Source organism: Macaca nemestrina, chromosome X (assembly GCF_043159975.1).
Source record: "Macaca nemestrina isolate mMacNem1 chromosome X, mMacNem.hap1, whole genome shotgun sequence".
Lineage (NCBI taxonomy): Eukaryota > Metazoa > Chordata > Mammalia > Primates > Cercopithecidae > Macaca > Macaca nemestrina.
The window spans coordinates 1,307,348-1,324,106 of record NC_092145.1 but is presented as its reverse complement, the minus strand read 5'-3'; the positions used below and the strand labels follow the sequence as shown (position 1 = coordinate 1,324,106).

The 16,759-nt window shown below is 49.9% G+C and overlaps 1 protein-coding gene and 1 pseudogene across 1 annotated transcript; both read right to left on the bottom strand.

The window, feature by feature from the left end:
- Positions 1-2,331: 2,331 nt before the first annotated feature.
- Positions 2,332-4,052, bottom strand: LOC139360769 (cancer/testis antigen 1-like). Its single transcript, XM_071088702.1, has 3 exons — positions 3,655-4,052; positions 2,862-2,996; positions 2,332-2,622 (listed from the first exon to the last, which is right to left on the bottom strand). The coding sequence occupies exons 1-3, from the start codon at positions 3,939-3,941 to the stop codon at positions 2,484-2,486; spliced, it is 561 nt and encodes a 186-aa protein (XP_070944803.1). The 5' UTR covers positions 3,942-4,052; the 3' UTR covers positions 2,332-2,483.
- A 439-nt stretch (positions 4,053-4,491) lies between these two features.
- LOC139360768 (cyclic AMP-dependent transcription factor ATF-4 pseudogene) lies at positions 4,492-14,092 on the bottom strand (annotated as a pseudogene).
- Positions 14,093-16,759: the final 2,667 nt, after the last annotated feature.

The following is a 16,759-nucleotide window of genomic DNA, read 5'->3' as shown; positions in this document are numbered from 1 at the left end:
GTTCCCTCAGTATTTATCGATTACTATTTTTACTATCTCAGTAAGGGGAATGTGGCAGGAGAACAGGGTGAGAGTGGGGAGAAGGTCAGCAAGAAAACACGTGAGCAAAGGAATCTGTGTCACAAATAAGTTCAGGGGAAGTTACTATGCCTAGATGTGCATGTAGGCCAGATTTATGCTTCTCTCCACCCAAACATCTCAGTGGAGTAAACAGTAACAGAGTGGCACTGCCACCAACATGTCTCGCCTCCCGCCACAGGGCGGGTTTTCTCCTATCTCAGAATAGAACAAATGTACAATCGGGTTTTATGCCGAGACATTTCATTCCCAGGGGCAGGCAGGAGACAGAGGCCTTCCTCTTATCTCAACTGCAAGAGGCCTGCCTCCTCAGCACAGACCCTTCACGGGTGTCGGGCTGGAGATGGTCAGGTCTTTCCCATCCCACGAGGCCATATCTCAGGCTATCACATGGGGAGAAACCTTGGACGATACCCGGCCTTCCAGGGCAGAGGTCCCTGAGGCTTTCCGCAGTGCATTGTGCCCCTGGTTTATCGAGAATGGAGAACGGCGATGACTTTTCCCAAGCATACTGCCTGTAAACATTTTACTAACAAGGCACACTTTGCACAGCCCTAGATCCCTTAAACCTTGATTCCATACAACACATGTTTCTGTGAGCTCAAGGTTGGGGCAAAGTTACAGATTAACAGCATCTCAGGGCAAAACAATCCTTCGGGGTACAGGTCAAAACGGAGTTTCTTATGTCTTCCTGTTCTACATAGACACAGTAACACTCTGATCTTTCTTTCTTTTCCCTACAGGTGGAAGGGTATGTACATCTTTCCCTCAATAGAAAATGCCAAATAAATGTCCAGATAGAGGTTACCACCACTCCTACTGACAGCGTATGAGTCTTCGTTTCCAACTACAGCCTTGCCAAGCACTGGAGATTGTCAACTAATACTATTAATTTACATTAAAATATGCTCTGGTCCCACTGAGCAAATTCCAAAACAAAACTCAAAGGGATCAAGTTGTCTCCAAGCAACTTAAGAGCATCCCGGAACGCAGCTCAAGAATATGTCTGTTTCAGCTTGACATACGGCCCCTTTCCAATGTAGCTCTGGCCAAGATGGTGCCAGCATGTCCGCGCAGCAGACAAGGCACCTCAGCATGTCACGTAGACCCCGCAGCAGCCTGCCCCCTCCCCTGCCTACCATTCATGCCAAGTCCCCCTTTAAAAGGCCCTGCTGTCTGCCCACAAAGGGAAGCAGAGCCCTTAAAGGCAGGAGCCTGTACGTCTTCCCCTAAACCAAGCATGGCAGAAAGTCTGCTTCTTCGTAGCAGACATCGCTCTTGTTAATTCGATCTCCAAGAGGTGAGAGAATGAACCTGTGTTTTGGTTATATTGCGTGTACACAAAGATTTTAAATTATTTGAATTACTGTTATCATAATTTCAGAGACAGGGTCTCGCTCTGTCACCAAGGCTGGAGCTCAGGGGTGCATTCATAGCTCACTGCAGCATCCAGCTCTTGGACTCAACACATCCTTCCACCTCACACCTCAGCCTCCTGAGTAACTGGGACTACAGGTGCCTGCCACCACACCCTCCACCCCTAATTTTTAAATATATATATATATATATATATATATGTATACACACACACAGACACACACACATATATATACACACACACGTGTATATATATACACACACACATATATATACGTATGTGTCTATATATATATTTATTTATATATATAAATATATATATTTATTTATATATTTATATATATATATTTATATATATATATATATAAATAAATATATGGCCCAGGGTGGCTTCAAACTCCAGGTCTCAAGTCATCCCCCCGCCTCAAGCCTCCCACAGCGATGGGAATACGGGTGTGGGCCACCATGCCCGACCCATATCACATGCTTAAGAGTGAAATGATAATGCTGGTTTTATGCACCTATTCAAGTACATGTTTTTGAAGAATTTTTTCAAAGTAAAAAAGCTCGTATGTTCAATGAAGACAATTTGGGAACAAACTTAATGCTGAGCTGGAAAAACATCATATATGCTACTGTCATATATTTAACATATAAATGCAAGCATATTGAGGAAAGTATTCTAAAATGTCCACAGTACTTAAAGCTGAACGGCGGGACCCAGTGGCTTTTCATTTTCCCCCATTTCCCAAATTGTCTTCCATTACCTTGTGCTACTTCAATCTCTGAATCCCAGAGCCTCCCCTGCAACCCGAGGACAAGGGCACGCAAGTCTGAAGGTGTCTTCGCTCGCGGAGAAGAGACTCAGACACGGAATTGTAGCTCAGTTTTATTTTCTACAGAAACAAACATGTAAGCCGGCCTCCTCCAGCGACAAACAATCAGGCCCCCACAATGAAGTGGCCGCTCGTGCAAGGACCATCCCCTAGGGGAGGAGGCACGACCTAGGAAGGGGCACCAGGCTGGGCTTAGCGCCTTTGTCCTGAGGGAGGCCGAGCCAAAAACACAGGCAGAAAGCACTGCGTAATCCACATCAACAGGGAAAGCTGCTGGAGACAGGAGCTGATGGAGAGCTGGAGTTGGCGGTGGTCCGCAGCAATCAGTCGGCTAAATGTGAGAGGCGAAGAACATTACATTAAAGGTGACACCTCTGCACCCATCTCCCCGGGCTCCCTCGGGTGGTGGCGGGCCTGGTGCACCAGGTCTCTGTTCTGAGACCCTGTGCTGGGGTGTTCCCAGGTCTCTAGAAACCTGACCGTGGGGTGTAGGCGGATCCCAGCCCCCACCCTGCCACGCTGCGCACGCCACCCACCCAGGCCCCGTCCCTGTCCTGGTCCTGAACTGACATAGTCAGTATGTTGCCAGACACGGTGAACTCCTTCAGAAGCACCCCTGGCATGGGGAGCGGTGGGGCATCCCGGGCCAGGCTCCTGTGGGCCAGCTCTGCTTCCATGGGTGTCGGGAAAGGCATGGTGAGGTAGCTGGTGGGGGCCCAGTTAAGGCATCATCTCCTAGGACGTGGCCTGTGCCTCCGGCCTGCTGCTTACCCCAGGTCAGCTTTCCCCACTCCTCACCCCCACCCCCGATTGCCCAGCTCATCCCCCCCAGGCTGTCTCCCCAGGCACTGGCCCAGTAGCACATCCCACTCAGCTGTCTTGGTTCCACACTTTCCTTTGCTGCACCTCAAGGTGACTCCTCCATGCCCTTACAAGGCCCCTCCCCACCCTGCCCCCTGTCGCATCACCCGGCCCCCTCCTCGTCACCCAACCCTCCCTCTCCCCACCTCCCGCCACCCGCTCCCATCTTGCCCCCTTCCCCCCACCTCCTGATCCCCTCCTACACCCGGGTCCCCCTATCTCCTGGCCCCTGCCCCCCTTCCTGCATGACCCAGTGCCCCTAACCCCATCACCCATCCCCTCTCCCCCACCCTGCACACCCCCTACCTCCCAGCCCTTACCTGCTGCCCTCCTCACAGCTGGCCTCCCGTATCCCCACCTCCCAACTCCCACCCCCACCCCCACCCAACCCCTTACTCACATCTCCCCCGCCTCCTCCCCCACCGGGCCCTGCCCTCCCCATCTCCCGGCCCCCACCCCGCCACGAGAACTGTCTAGAACAGAACAGAACGGAACAGGATACAACTCAAGCAGGCGGCTGTCCGGCCTCCTGGTCCCGCATCTGCAGCATCCATTCAGCCGTGAAGCCGGGCCGCCACGTGGCCCACGAGGGACGCCTCCTCCTGGCCCTGAGACCCCTTCTGGCCCTGAGGCCCTTGCTGCCGCGATGCCCTGAGTACCTCCGCCGCTCGCAGCACCCGCCTCTCCTGGACCGCCAGCATAGCCCCCTGGGCCACCAGGATCGCCAGGGCCCCCTGGGCCATCAGCATCGCCCGCTGCGCCCCCTGTGCCCTGGCCTGCAGCCTGCATGGCTCCTGGGCCTCTGTGGTGTGCTCAGAGAGAAAGTCAGGGCCCACAAGCACGCGGAGGCAGTGAGGCTGCAGGAAGTTCCGCCCCCTGGCGTGACAGGGGCAGCCTGGGATCCTCAGGGCGCCTGCGCACAGGGGCCCTACTTCCGGCCCTGGGAGACCCCGAGCGAGCCCCGGAGCACATGACTGGTTCTCGCCAACCCTGCCCCGCCCCAAGAGAGCCCGGGCCGGAAGGTGGCCGCCATGCCAGCTTGGACCCGTCACCCCTGAGAAGCCAGCAGTCCACCAGGCCCCTGTCCCGGGAGCCCTGCAGGTAGTCCGGTACCGCGGGGCCCAGCCTGTCCCGTCTCCCTGGTCTTCCTCACATCGAGGAGCAAGGCGGGCCTGGGAACACAGGGCCGGGGCTGTGCGGCCGTCGTCCCGGACCCTGCCTATCCTGCCTGTCCTTGGGGGAGCGTCCAGGACAGACCCCGGGGCCAGGCCTCTAACTGGGTTCAGCAGCCTCCGTCCCTGTCCCGGTCGCCCAGCGAGGTGGGGTAGCTGGAACCGCATGTCAGGTGGGAGTGACCTCCTGCCAGCCAAGGTCTCCCATGTGCCAGGTCCACCCAAGGTGGACGGGAGGGCCCAGCGGGACCCAGGGCCGGGTCTCACTCCTGGGTTCAACAGGCTCTGTCCCTGTCCTAGTCGCCCCGCCTGGTGGGGGAGCTGGAGCTGCGTGTGGGGTGGGTTGCGGGTGGCCTCCCAGCAGCCAGGGGCTCCCGGGCTCTAGGCCCGGCGCAGGTGGACAGGCAGGACCTGCTGGACCTGAGGCTGGGTTGGGCCTGGCTCCTGGATTCGGCAGTATCAGTCCCTGTCCTGGTCGCTCTTACCTGGTGGGGAGCTGGGAGATGACCCTGTGTCTGCTGGGTGCTGATCTACTTGTGTGTCCGGAAGGGGGGTCAAATCCACGGGACAGGTACCTCTAGAGGCATGCAGGGGTGAGGGCGGCACGGCCCTGGGAGCTGGATGTCTGTGCCAGGCACACCTGTGGCAACAGGAGGTGACCGGACAGGGTCTAGCCCTGAGGAAGGGGGAGGTACTGCAGTCCAAACCACTCTCCCCCACCGTCCAAATCCAGGAATCAGCAGCCTCTGCACCTGGGAAAAGCATATTGACACTCACGTGGAAACTAAAAAAGTTGATCTTTTGGAGGTAGAGCAGAATAATGGTTACCAGAGACTGGGAAAGGTGGGGAGGGTGGGGAGGTTACTGGGGACAAACATATAGTTGGATAGAAGGAGTAAGTTCTAGTGTTTGATAGCACTGTAGAGGGACTATTTATTGTATATTTCAAAATAGCTAAAAGATAGGAAATGTTCCCCCAAAAAAGAAATGATAAATGCTTGAGGTGGTGGAGGATATCCTAAATACCCCGACTTGATCATTACATAGTGTGTGCGTCTGCATGTATCAAAATATCACATATACTCCATAAATATGTGGAGTTATCATACATCAGTTAAAAATGTTTTTACTTACAGGAAAGAAAAATTCACCCAAGCTCTTGCGTGTACCTCCAGTTCATTATTTTCACTACTGTATTTCATTGCATATATTTCATTAAATGATGAATTTTAAAAACCAGAGAACACAACTTGGTAACACAATTACACCTGGAATAGCTGAAAATGAGACATAACCCACTTAGTGATTGCCATCCTTCCTATCATCCTCTGCTCAGTCCCCATTCTCAGACAGAGGCAGGCTAAAGTTCTTACCTTCAACAGGTCAGGGAAGGGAGAGTAAAGTACACGTGACCCTGTCTTAGGAAGCAGGAAGACAGAGGGAGGGTCTCCTGGTCCCCATTATTTTCCCGGCCTATTATCACCAGATCAAGTCAAGAAAGGAAGTCCTAACTGATTGAGAGATTCCCGGAGATACTGCCACTGTCCTGGAAGTCTCAGTCAGCCACTGGGCCGGAAATCTCCTCCATCAATATTTCAGCCAGAGCAACATCTGCCACTAGATGGCATCAAACTCCAGCCGGGATCAGGACAGATTTGGATGGTCCAGTAGGCTTGCCTCGTTCACTTCATTAACCCCACAGTAACACAGTTTCACATTGTATGTGATTGGATTTCTTGGAAACTACCTATTACATTACAGCAGAGTTTCCTAGTCCTCTAATTTATCCATTCTGCTGATGATGGGCAGGCATTTGGATAGTTTCCATCCCTTGGCTATGAACATACTTGTACAGGTCTCTTGAAGCACACGTCCAAGTTTCTTTTTGGAATTGCTGTATCACAGGCAATACATATCTCGAAATTTACTAGATAATGCCATGTTTTTCCAAGTGGTTTGAGCCAATTTTCGCTTCCACCGTAATGTATGAGAGTACCTATAGCTCAACATTCTCATCAATAGTGACGGTACTAGTCTGTTCTCGCATTGCTATAAAGAACTACCTGAAACTGAGTAATTTATAAAGAAAAGAGGTTTAATTGACTCACAGTTCTGCAGGCTCTACAGGAAGCATGGCTGGGGAGGCCTCAAGAAAGTTACAATCATAGCAGAAGGCAAAGAGAAAGGAGTCACATCTTATATGGCCAGAGAAGGAGAAAGAGAAAGTGAAGGGGGAGATGCTACACACTTTTAAACAACCAGATCTCGTGAGAGCTCACTATCATGAGAATAGCAAAGGAGAAACCAACGCCCATGATCCAATCACCTCCCACCAGGCCCTTCCTCCAACACTAGGGATTACAATTCAACATGAGATTTGGGCAGGGACATAAATCCAAACCATATCATTCCACCCCTGCCCCCTCCCAAATCTCATGTACTTCTCACATTGCAAAATACAATCATCTCCTCTCAACAGTCCCCCAAGTCTTAACCCATTTCAGCACTAACTCGAAACTCCACAGTCCAAAGTCTCATCTGAGATAAGGCAAGTCCCTTCTGCCCATGAGCCTGTAAAATCAAAAACAAGTTAGTTACTTCCAAGATACAATTGAGGTACAGGCATTGGGTAAAGACTCCCTTTCCAAAAGGGGGACATCGGCCAAAACAAAGGGGCTACAGGCCCCATGCAAGTCCAAAACCCAACAGGACAGCCACTAATTCTTTTTTTTTTTTCCACTACAAAATAATTTATTCAAACACACAGCTACAGCGTGAGACTCCTGTGTACAAGCACACTGATGCTCCTGACTACCCTCAACTAGAGGACCCTTTTCTTCCCTCTTGCCTTGCAGACCTCTTCTATCGAATCTTTCATGTACTGGATCTCCTTGGCCAGGGAATCTGCCCTCTCTTTCAGTGTCTCGTTCTTCTTTTCCAGGGCTTTGCACTCACCAGCGAGGACCTCCTACTCCACCCTCTTCTTCTGGCGATACCTAGTTCCTGCTGTTCTGTTTTTGCTCCATTTTTTCAGCTTCTTATCCAGTTTCTCACCCTTTACTTGTGCTGCTACCATCTTCTCCCCAGGAGGGTCATAAGGTTTGGGACAGGCAGAGCCACAGAGGACACCTGGAGATGGCAGGCTCCTACTCGGAGAGCCCCTGGAGGTGTGCTGGGGAGAGCTGAGATAGGACTCTGGGCTCATACAGATGCCACTATCATTATCTGAGGGAGTGACTTCCTCCTTTATGCACTGAGGGATCATGGAAATGTAAGCAGTGAAGTCTGGCTTCCTATCTCCTTCAGAGATATCTGCTTCACTTCCCAGCTCTAGACTACAGGAATAATCTAGAGTGGAGGACAGGACCTCTGGGGAAAGGGGAAGAGGTTGCAAGAAGGTGAAGGGGGCAACCTGGTTGGGTTTTGTTCACCTTTCTGGGAGATGGCAAATCGGGTTCACCGTCTGAGGGGGCTCCTTATTAGTCTCCTGGACTAGGGGGACAAAGAGATCACACGAGTCATCCAACGTGGCCAGAAGCTCATCTGGCATGGTTTCCAGGTCATCTATACCCAACAGGGCATTAAAGTCGAACTCCTTCAGATCCGTTTTCTCCAACATCCAATCTGTCCCAAAGAAAGCATCCTCCTTGCCATTGTCGGAGGCACTGACCAACCCACCCACAGGCAGCCATTCGGAGGAGTCTGCCTTAGCCTTGTCTCTGGAGAACCCATGAGGTTTGAAGTGCCTGGCCACCTCCAGGTAGTCATCTAAGAGACCTAGGCTTTCTTCAGTCCCCAAACCTGACTGGTCAAAGGGGGACATCAAGCCCCCACCAACACCTCACTGCTCAGGAAGCTCATCTTGGTCATGGTGCAGTGCCTTGCTGGAATCAAGGAATGTGCTTAATTCGAAGGTGTCTTTGTCAGTTACAGCAATGCTGCTGCTGAATGCTGTGAGAAGTGCCATGGCTTAAGCCGCCGGTGGGTGCCACTGCAGAGCCTGGTGCTGCTGCCACCACTGCAAAGGCCAATGCTGCCACAGGCACTGCTACCCCTAATACGCCATGGTGGCCATGGACCCTGAAGGCCGGAAGGAGGGAAGGCACGCACGTGCGGAGGAAACTACATGTGTGGGCGGGCACAGCAGAAAATCGTCATTAATTCTTAAAGCTCCAAAATAACCTCCTTTGACTCCATGTCTTACATCCAGGCCACACTGATGCAAGGGGTGGGCTCCCAAGGCCTTGGGCACCTCCGCTTCTGTGGCTCTGCAGGGTACAGCCCCCTCGGCTGCTTTCCTGGGCTGGTGTTGAGTGTCTGCAGCTTTTCCAGGAGTATAATGCAAGTTGCTGGTGGATCTACGATTCTGGGGTCTGGAGGACGGTGGCCCCCTTCTCACAGCTCCACCAGGCAGTGCCCCAGGGGGGACTCTGTGTGGGGACTCCAACCCCAGGTTTCCCTTCTGCACTACCCTAGTTGAGTTTCCCCAGGAGGGCTCCGTCCCTGCAGCAGACTTCTGCCTGGACATTCAGGTGTTTCCATACATCCTCTGAATGTACACAGAGGTTCCCAAGCCTCAACTTTTGCCCTCTGCATACCCGCAGGCTTAACACCACATGGAAGCCACCAAGGCTTACAGCTTGCACCCTCTGGAGCAGCAGCCGGAAGTGTATCTGGGGCCCTTTTAGACATGGCTGAAGCTGGAGCAGCTGGGGCACAGATAGCAGTGTCCCGAGGGTGCGCAGGCCAGCAGGGTCCTGGGCCGGGTCCAAAAATCCTTTCTTGCCTCTTTGGCCTCCAGGCCTGTGAATGTCCATCAAAAAATTAAAAATAGAACTACCATATGATCCAGCTATCCACTTCTGGGTATAGATCTGAAGGAAATGAAATCTGTTTCTTCCTGAGTCAGTTTTCATAGTTTGTACATTTCTAGGAATTTGTCCACTTCATCTAGGTTATCTAATGTGTTGGCAAACAATTGTTCACAATCTTCTCATATAATCCTTTTTGAGGGTGGAAGAATTCAGTAACGATCAACAAAATGGAAAGGCAACTTGCAGAATAGTGAGGAATAATATATTGTTCACATCTTATCAATATAATACATGCATTTTGTGGGGGCAATAATACATGGTCTCAGTTTTTTTCCTCATCAGCTATAACAGGGTTGGGGTCTACAGTGATATCTTCTCAAGTCTCCAGCATCTGCGTCGCACTCAGGTAGCAGCACAGAGTCCCGAGTGAGCCCCTAACAGATACTCATCTCCCTTGGGACAGAAGCGGCACATGGACTTCCATCTCTGGTCATTAGGTCCCGTGGCCTAGGGACCATGTCTCAAAATTAGCTTCGATGCCATAACATATTTGATCAGAATACAGGTAATGGTCTAAGCTGAAATATAAGCATTTCAGCTGAACTTCAGGCATAGTGATGGCAAATTGGAAAGAGATGCAAAGAGATTTCAAGGATCTTGGAAATTCACAATGTCATTTAAGAAGGAAACACACGTCACTCAATTCCAGTAAAGAATCACAGACTCGGCCATGCATGTTGGCTCATGCCTATAGTCCCAATAGTTTGGGAGATCGAGGTGGGAGGATCGCTTGAGCCCAGGAGTTCGGGAATCACAGACTCTTCAGCTCCCAGTCCGGTGCTCTTAACCACTACATGCTGCCAGTCATCAATATTCTCCCATATTTCCTTTATTGAAATAGGACCATTAAAGCTTAGGGGGAAACATCTGATAGGAAAAGATTTCACATATTTTTTCTAGATTTTCATTTCCTCCTTTTGTTGTTTTTTTTCTGGAGACAAGGTCTCACTGTGTCACCCAGGTCAGAGTGCAGTGGTGCAATCACGGCTCACTGCAGCCTTGACTTCCCGTGCTCAACCCATCTTCCCACCTCAGCCTCCCAAGTAGCTGGGACTATAGGTGCGCACCTCCACGCCTGACTCATTTTTTAAAATGGTTTGTAGAGATGGCATCTGACTATGTTGCCCAGGCTAGTCTCAAACTCCTGGACACAAGCGGTCCTCCCACCTCGGCTTCCCAAAGTGTGGGGATTACAGGCGTGAGCCACACTGCACCAGGCCGCCTCCATTTCCTCTTTCATATACACTCTAGTTAAATTTTTAAAAAGTAGTTGGTCGCCCCGAGGCAGAGACTGTCTTACAGTTTTTCTGTTTCCCAGAGTGCCTTGCTAAATACCCAATTGTTGACTGAATCTTTAAACTCTTCTCAGTTTACAAATTTACTGTACTGTAAAGACGTAGACTCAACAGGTACAAAATCTTTGGTCTTTCAATCAACATAGGTCCTGGAAACATCACTTCATTCCTAAATGCCAACGTAATGAATACAAGAGAATTGGTTTTAAACAAACATTTTGATCAGTGTTTACTTAAATTCCCAGGGGATTCCCACCTTACTCCACTCCCTCGGCTCAGCACACGTAGTATAAGCCACACTAGTCCGCATCTGGTGTTACAACTTTCTGTCCAATTTCAGAACACCCTCCTTTCACCAATTCATGGCCTGCAACACTTCCACCGCCATTTCCACAAGCAAACTTCAGGTCTTATTCAAGGTGAGGTGCCATACTTGCTGCAGCACTTAAGTATTTTTTAGCCATTTAACATGCATAGAACTGTGCTACCATTGTTACTAGGTTCCCATCTTCTTTTTTTATGTGTCACTGACAAAGGTTTTGAGTATTGTGCCCCAACCCCATTTTTCCTGTAAGTTTTGTGATTTGTACTACACAATGATTTTGAGGTACACGTATGTCATGTTATAATCATAACTCATTGTATCACTGTTTGGGGAAAAAATTAACCAATAACCGATTTATGTTTTCAAAGATAACAGGTGTGCAAGCTTCCAGAAAATCTGCTTAAGCATAAAATAAAATCAGAGAGCAGTTGTTTTTCCTCCAGCATCTATCCAGTGGCTAGCTAGCACTCAAATCAGACACTAGATTTGGAACCGGAAGGACATCATTCACCTTGAAGTAGTGAACAAAAACATGGTTTTGTCAAGAAATAAAAGAGATAAAAGTCATTATAAAAACTGTCTTTTCCGCCAGACACGGTGGCTCATGCCTGTGGTCCCAGCTACTCGGGAGGCTGAGGTGGGAGGAACACTTGAGTCCAGGAGGTCGAGGCTCCAGTGAGCCATGATCGCACTACTGCACTCCCGCCAGCCTGGGCGACAGAGCGAGACCCTGACTCTAAAAAAAGGGAAATGGTCTTTTCCATCCTCAGAGCAAGCATGCAGAATATGATTGTCATCCTATTCATAGACGTGGAAACTAAACCTAAGAGAGGCTGAGTGACTGTCCCAAAGTACCATGGCTGATAGGGGTTGTAATAAACTCAAGTGGTCTTTGTCTAGGATCAGAAAAACTACCACTATATGTAATGGCGCTTGTAACTGTGACGTGTTATTTCCGATTGTCTGCAAAACACAAACATGAATAAATGAGATGAGTTGTTGGGGGAAAGTAAGAAAACGGTGACACTGTTAGGGTTACCCATCTCTCCACATACCTCCTAACATCAGACCCTGATTGGGGCAGAAAACCCTGGCCTGTACCATGACAAATGGTTCCTGTCCAGTAATAGGTTGTTCAACAGCTCTTCGGTACCAACAGTGAACAAATTTTTTGCAAAAGAATATTATTGCTGCAATTGGCCGGGCATGGTGGCTTACGCCTGTAATCCCAACAATTTGGGAGGCTGAGCTGGGCAGATTGCTTGAGCTCAAGAGTTCGAGAGCAGCCGGGGCAACATGGCTGTACCTACTCTCTACAAAAAATTGTAAAATTTGCCAGGCCTGGTGGCGCACGCCTGTGGTTCCAGCTACTCTGGAGGCTGAGGCGGGAAGATGGCATTGAGCCCAGGAAGTCAAGTCTGCGGTAAGCCATGTTCACGCCACTGCACTCCAGCTTGGGTGACAAAGTGAGACCCGGTCTTCTGTCTGTCTCTATCTATCTATCTATCTATCTATCTATCTATCTATCTATCATCTCTATCTATCTCTATCATCTATATCTATATATGTATAGATTAGCTATATCTGCAGCAGTGAATAGAAACCCTTTTAGCAAAGTGTTCCCAAACTCTTGCTTCTAATTCTTGACCAACTCAGAAGTAAAGGAGGAGAATGAAGTTAAAGGAAGTCATATGTTTCCGTGCTCTCATGCATACTTTTATTTCTGCAAGGTCAGTAGTAACGTGCCTACTTTCGTTTCTGATGTTAGTCCTCTCTCTCTCTGTCTTAGTCCAGCTAAATGTGTCTCCGTTGTTCTTTAAGCACTTCCTTATTTTTCTGGGACAACAAGATGATCCAGTTAATCTTGGACTTTCTCTGCCCTGGCCCTGGAATCAGTCATTTCTCTAATGAGCTCTGTTCTTTTTAATCAAGACTGTTGTTTAGAAATCGAGACCCAGGCGCTAAGTCGACTCACTGCTATTGAGATGGTCCCAGGCCTTCTAAGTGATGGAGCTGAGACATATGCATACGCACAGCCCTACATTACAGCTATGTTTATTTCTATACCTATCTGTACATTGAAAGCCATAAGTGTATTAGGCCACTCTTGTGCCGCTATAAAGAAATACCTGAGACTGGGTAATTTATACAGAAAAGAGATTTACTGGGCTCTTGGTTCTGCAGGCTCTGCAGGAAGCATAGTGCTGGCATCTGCCCGGCTTCTAGAGAGGCCTCGGGAAGCTTCTACTTGTGGTGGGAGGCAAAGCGAGAGCTTGTGTATCTCATGGCAAAAGCAGGAGCGAGTGAGGGAGAGAGAGAGAGAGAATGAGAATGTGTGTGGGGGGAAGGGGGGAATGCCACCCACTTTAAAATGACAAGATCTCTCGAGAACTCACTATCACGAAGACGGCACTAAGCCATTCCTGAGGGATCCACCCCCGTGACCCAAACACCCCCTACCAGGCCCCACCTCCAGCCCTGGGGATTACAAGTTAACATGAGATTTGGGTGGGGACAAACATTCAGACTAGATCAATGAGTTCACACCAACAACTCCAAATCGAACCCACATTCAAGCCTTCTCCCTTTTCATATCTGCAACTCCTTTTCCAAATGGTGAGAAAGCCAGGTCCCTACATCATTCATATATTTACTGCAAAGCCAATCAATCATCTGAGCCCATCAGGTCACCACCCAACTTGGCACACGTTCCTCTCTTGGACCCCTGACCCCTCCCCAGGACACTGTCACCCTCGCCGACTCCCTTCCTTACTCCACAAAACTTCCTTGTGCAGGACACTGCTGCGCTCAGTGGAGGATCATGCTTCACACTGGTCCCCAGCCGCCCTCCACACTTGCCTTGAGTGGGCCCCCAATCCCAGGGGCTTTTGGAAGAAGATGGGGAGAAGGACAGGATCGAGGAAGAGAGGCGGGAAGGAAGACCGGCAGAGCAGCCGGCAGGAAGGGCCATTGTTCCTTCTGATGCTCCATTCGTAGCCAATGGCAACTCAAACTGGTTGGCAGCAGTGTCCTCTTGACAAACGCTGTGGTCATGTCTCAAATTTACCTTCAGCAGGAGCACTTCAGTCCACAGTCTTGGTGCCAGCTACGACGCATTAGCATTGCTTTGAAGGCTTTTCCGGGCACAGAGAAAGCAAGTAGGTAGTTTTTAGAAAGAGAAAAATAAACTGAGTTCATCACGCCTGTAATCCCAGCACTTTGGCAGGCCAAGGTGGGAGGATGGCTTGAGCCCAGGAGTTCGAGAGCAGCCTAGACAACATAGCGAAACCCCATCTCTGCAAAAAAATAAAAATAAAAATAAAAATAAATTAGCCGGGCGTGATGGTACGCGCCTGTAATCCCAGCTACTCGACAGGCTGAGGCGGGAGGATTGCTTGAGCCCGGGAGGTCAAAGCTGCAATGAGCTGTGATTGTGCCACTGCCCTCCAGCCTGGGTGACAGAGTGAGACCCTGTCTCAAATAAATAAATAAACGAACAAATACGAAGTTAGACAGCTGTTACTTTTTGAATATATATATATTCCCTATTCCCTGCAGATATTCTCAAGGGTTTATTTTTATTTTTTATTTATTTATTTATTAAAGTTCAGTTGTTCTGTCATCTGTGTGGTGGCTCCAGCATCTGTTTTGAGTCTCACTCTGTCGCCCAGGCTGGAGTGCAGTGGCGCCATCTCGGCTCACTGCAAGCTCCACCTCCCGAGTTCAAGTGATTCTCCTGCCTCAGCCTCCTGAGTAGCTGGGAGTACAGGCGCCCACCACCACGCCTGGCTAATTTTTGTATTTTTAGTAGAGACGGGGTTTCACCATATTGGCCAGGCTGGTCTAGATCTCCTGACCTTGTGATCTGCCCACCTCGGCCTCCCAAAGTGCTGGGATTACAGGTGTGAGCCGCTGCACCCAGCCTCCAGCATCTGAACTCTTAGTCTCATGGTCTCTTTCCTGCCCCGGGTGTGCTTAGTTTTTATGTGCACTGCTCATTATCATTAAGAACTTCTTTCCCCAGTGCTCCTGAAGTTCTTATATTAATATATCGCTCTTTTTATTTTAAGAGCTCAGGGGTACATGTGCAGGTTTGTTATACGGATAAGCGTGTGTCATGGGGGTTTGTTGCACAGATTATTTCATCACCCAGGTATTAAGCCTAGTAACCATGAGCCATTTTTCCTCATACTCTCCCTCCTCCCAACCTCTGCCCTGCAAAAGGCCCCAGTGTGCTTCATTCCCCTCTCTGTGTCCGTGTGTTCTCATCATTTAGCTCCCACTTATAAGTGAGAACATGTGGGATTTGGTTTTCTGTTCCTGCGTTAGTTTGCTAAGGATAATGGCCTCCAGCTCCATCCATGCTCCTGCAAAGGACACGCTCTCGTTCAGGAACTTTTATGGAACTGCATCTCAACCCTAGGCTCCCACAAGTCCACACATCCATTGGGATAACCATTGTGGGTTGAACTGTGTCCCCCAAAAAGGGATGTTCAAGTCCTAACACCTGGGTGCCTGGGAATGTGACCCGATTTGGAAATAGGGTCTTTGCAGATGTAATCAAGTTAAGGTCATACTAGATTGGGGTGGGCGCTAATCAAATATGACTAGTGTCCTCATAGGAGAGAGAGGTAGACACACTGGGAAGATGACCCCACGAAGAAGGAGGCAAAGAGATTGGAGCGGTGCCTCTACAAGACAGAGAGTGCCAAGGATTGCCGGAAACCACCCGGAGCTACGAGAGAGGCATGGAACAGATTCTCCCACAAAGCCTCCGGTAGGAACCAAGCCTGCTGACAGCTGGATTCCAGACTTGTAGCTTCCAGAACCACGGGAGAATCCATTTCTGTTGTTTTTGGCCCCCCAGTTTGTGACCGTTTCTTATGGCAGCCCTAGGAAACTAATATGGGTACTGTCGGCCCAGGACCACCTCAGACCAAATTTAGGACTTGAGGGCCACTGAATGGCCCCACCAGGAAAACCTAGACTGCGAGTCTGCACAGAACCTGGCCCTTGGCCACAACTTTGCAGATGGGTGTTTTCCCTTTCCTTTCATCTCCTGCTTCCCCGCAGTCTGCAGAGCTGGGGTGGGGTTTCCTTAATGCAGTGAGGGCTGCTCTTCAACTCTCCACACTTCACAAAGGCTTTGGTCCTTGCCTGCTGCCTCCCTTGCCTGGACGGCCTCCAGAACCAAAACCCAAGTTTGCCCAGGTCACCCAGCGTCCTCGGGAAATAAGCAGCTTCAGTGGCGTACTTCTTCTTGGATTCCCACTTCCTCTCAGGTTTTGCTCGCTTGCTGGTTCTCAGTTGTTTTGAACAGTCTCAAACTGTTTCATTTGCAGTTATTTTCAGCAGAAATATCAGTCTCAATAATACCAGCCAGCATCACCAGAAACGGATGGCAGGTCTTGCAATGCTTTTGGGGATGGACAGACAGACCACCCTGGCCACCGCCCACTAGGTGCGGGAGAAGACTTATTTCCAGCTATAGCACACATTTATCGACTTTGGCTCTCCTAGACTCAGAAAGAAAATCCCACCCCTTCCCCTCAGGCCTGCGAAACTCAGAACCAACGCGACCGCGACCGATGGAATCCCTGGATCTCCCCACTTCCTTTGCCTGCTGAGTTCTCTTCCCCCAAGGGTACAATGACATCCATCAGCTGCCTGCCCCCTGCTGACACACTCTCTGTTTGAGGGTTTGCCTCTCAATGACTATAGAGAAAGCAACCTGGGCCCAGTACAAGAGCAGCTGCTAGTTTCCTGGTTGGTACCAACCCTGAGTCTCTGAGGAAAGGACAGAGTAGGGTCACTCTGCTTCACAAGACAAAGTCAGTCGCCCATTCTCCCTGCCAGTTCTCAAGCCTGTAATCCCAGCATTTGGGGAGGCCAAGGTGGGAGGATCACTTGATTCCAGCAGTTCAAGTCCAGCCTGGGCAAC

Bases quoted from the DNA above. Each gene is read 5' to 3' on its own strand.
- LOC139360769 (XM_071088702.1), bottom strand. From the start codon at position 3,941: ATGCAGGCTGCAGGCCAGGGCACAGGGGGCGCAGCGGGCGATGCTGAT. The intron at 2,997-3,654 runs GTATCCTGTTCC...GGCCCCCACCAG, and splicing joins GACAGCCGCCTGCTTGAGTT to CTACCTCACCATGCCTTTCC. The intron at 2,623-2,861 runs GTCAGTTCAGGA...TCTCACATTTAG, and splicing joins TCTGGCAACATACTGACTAT to CCGACTGATTGCTGCGGACC.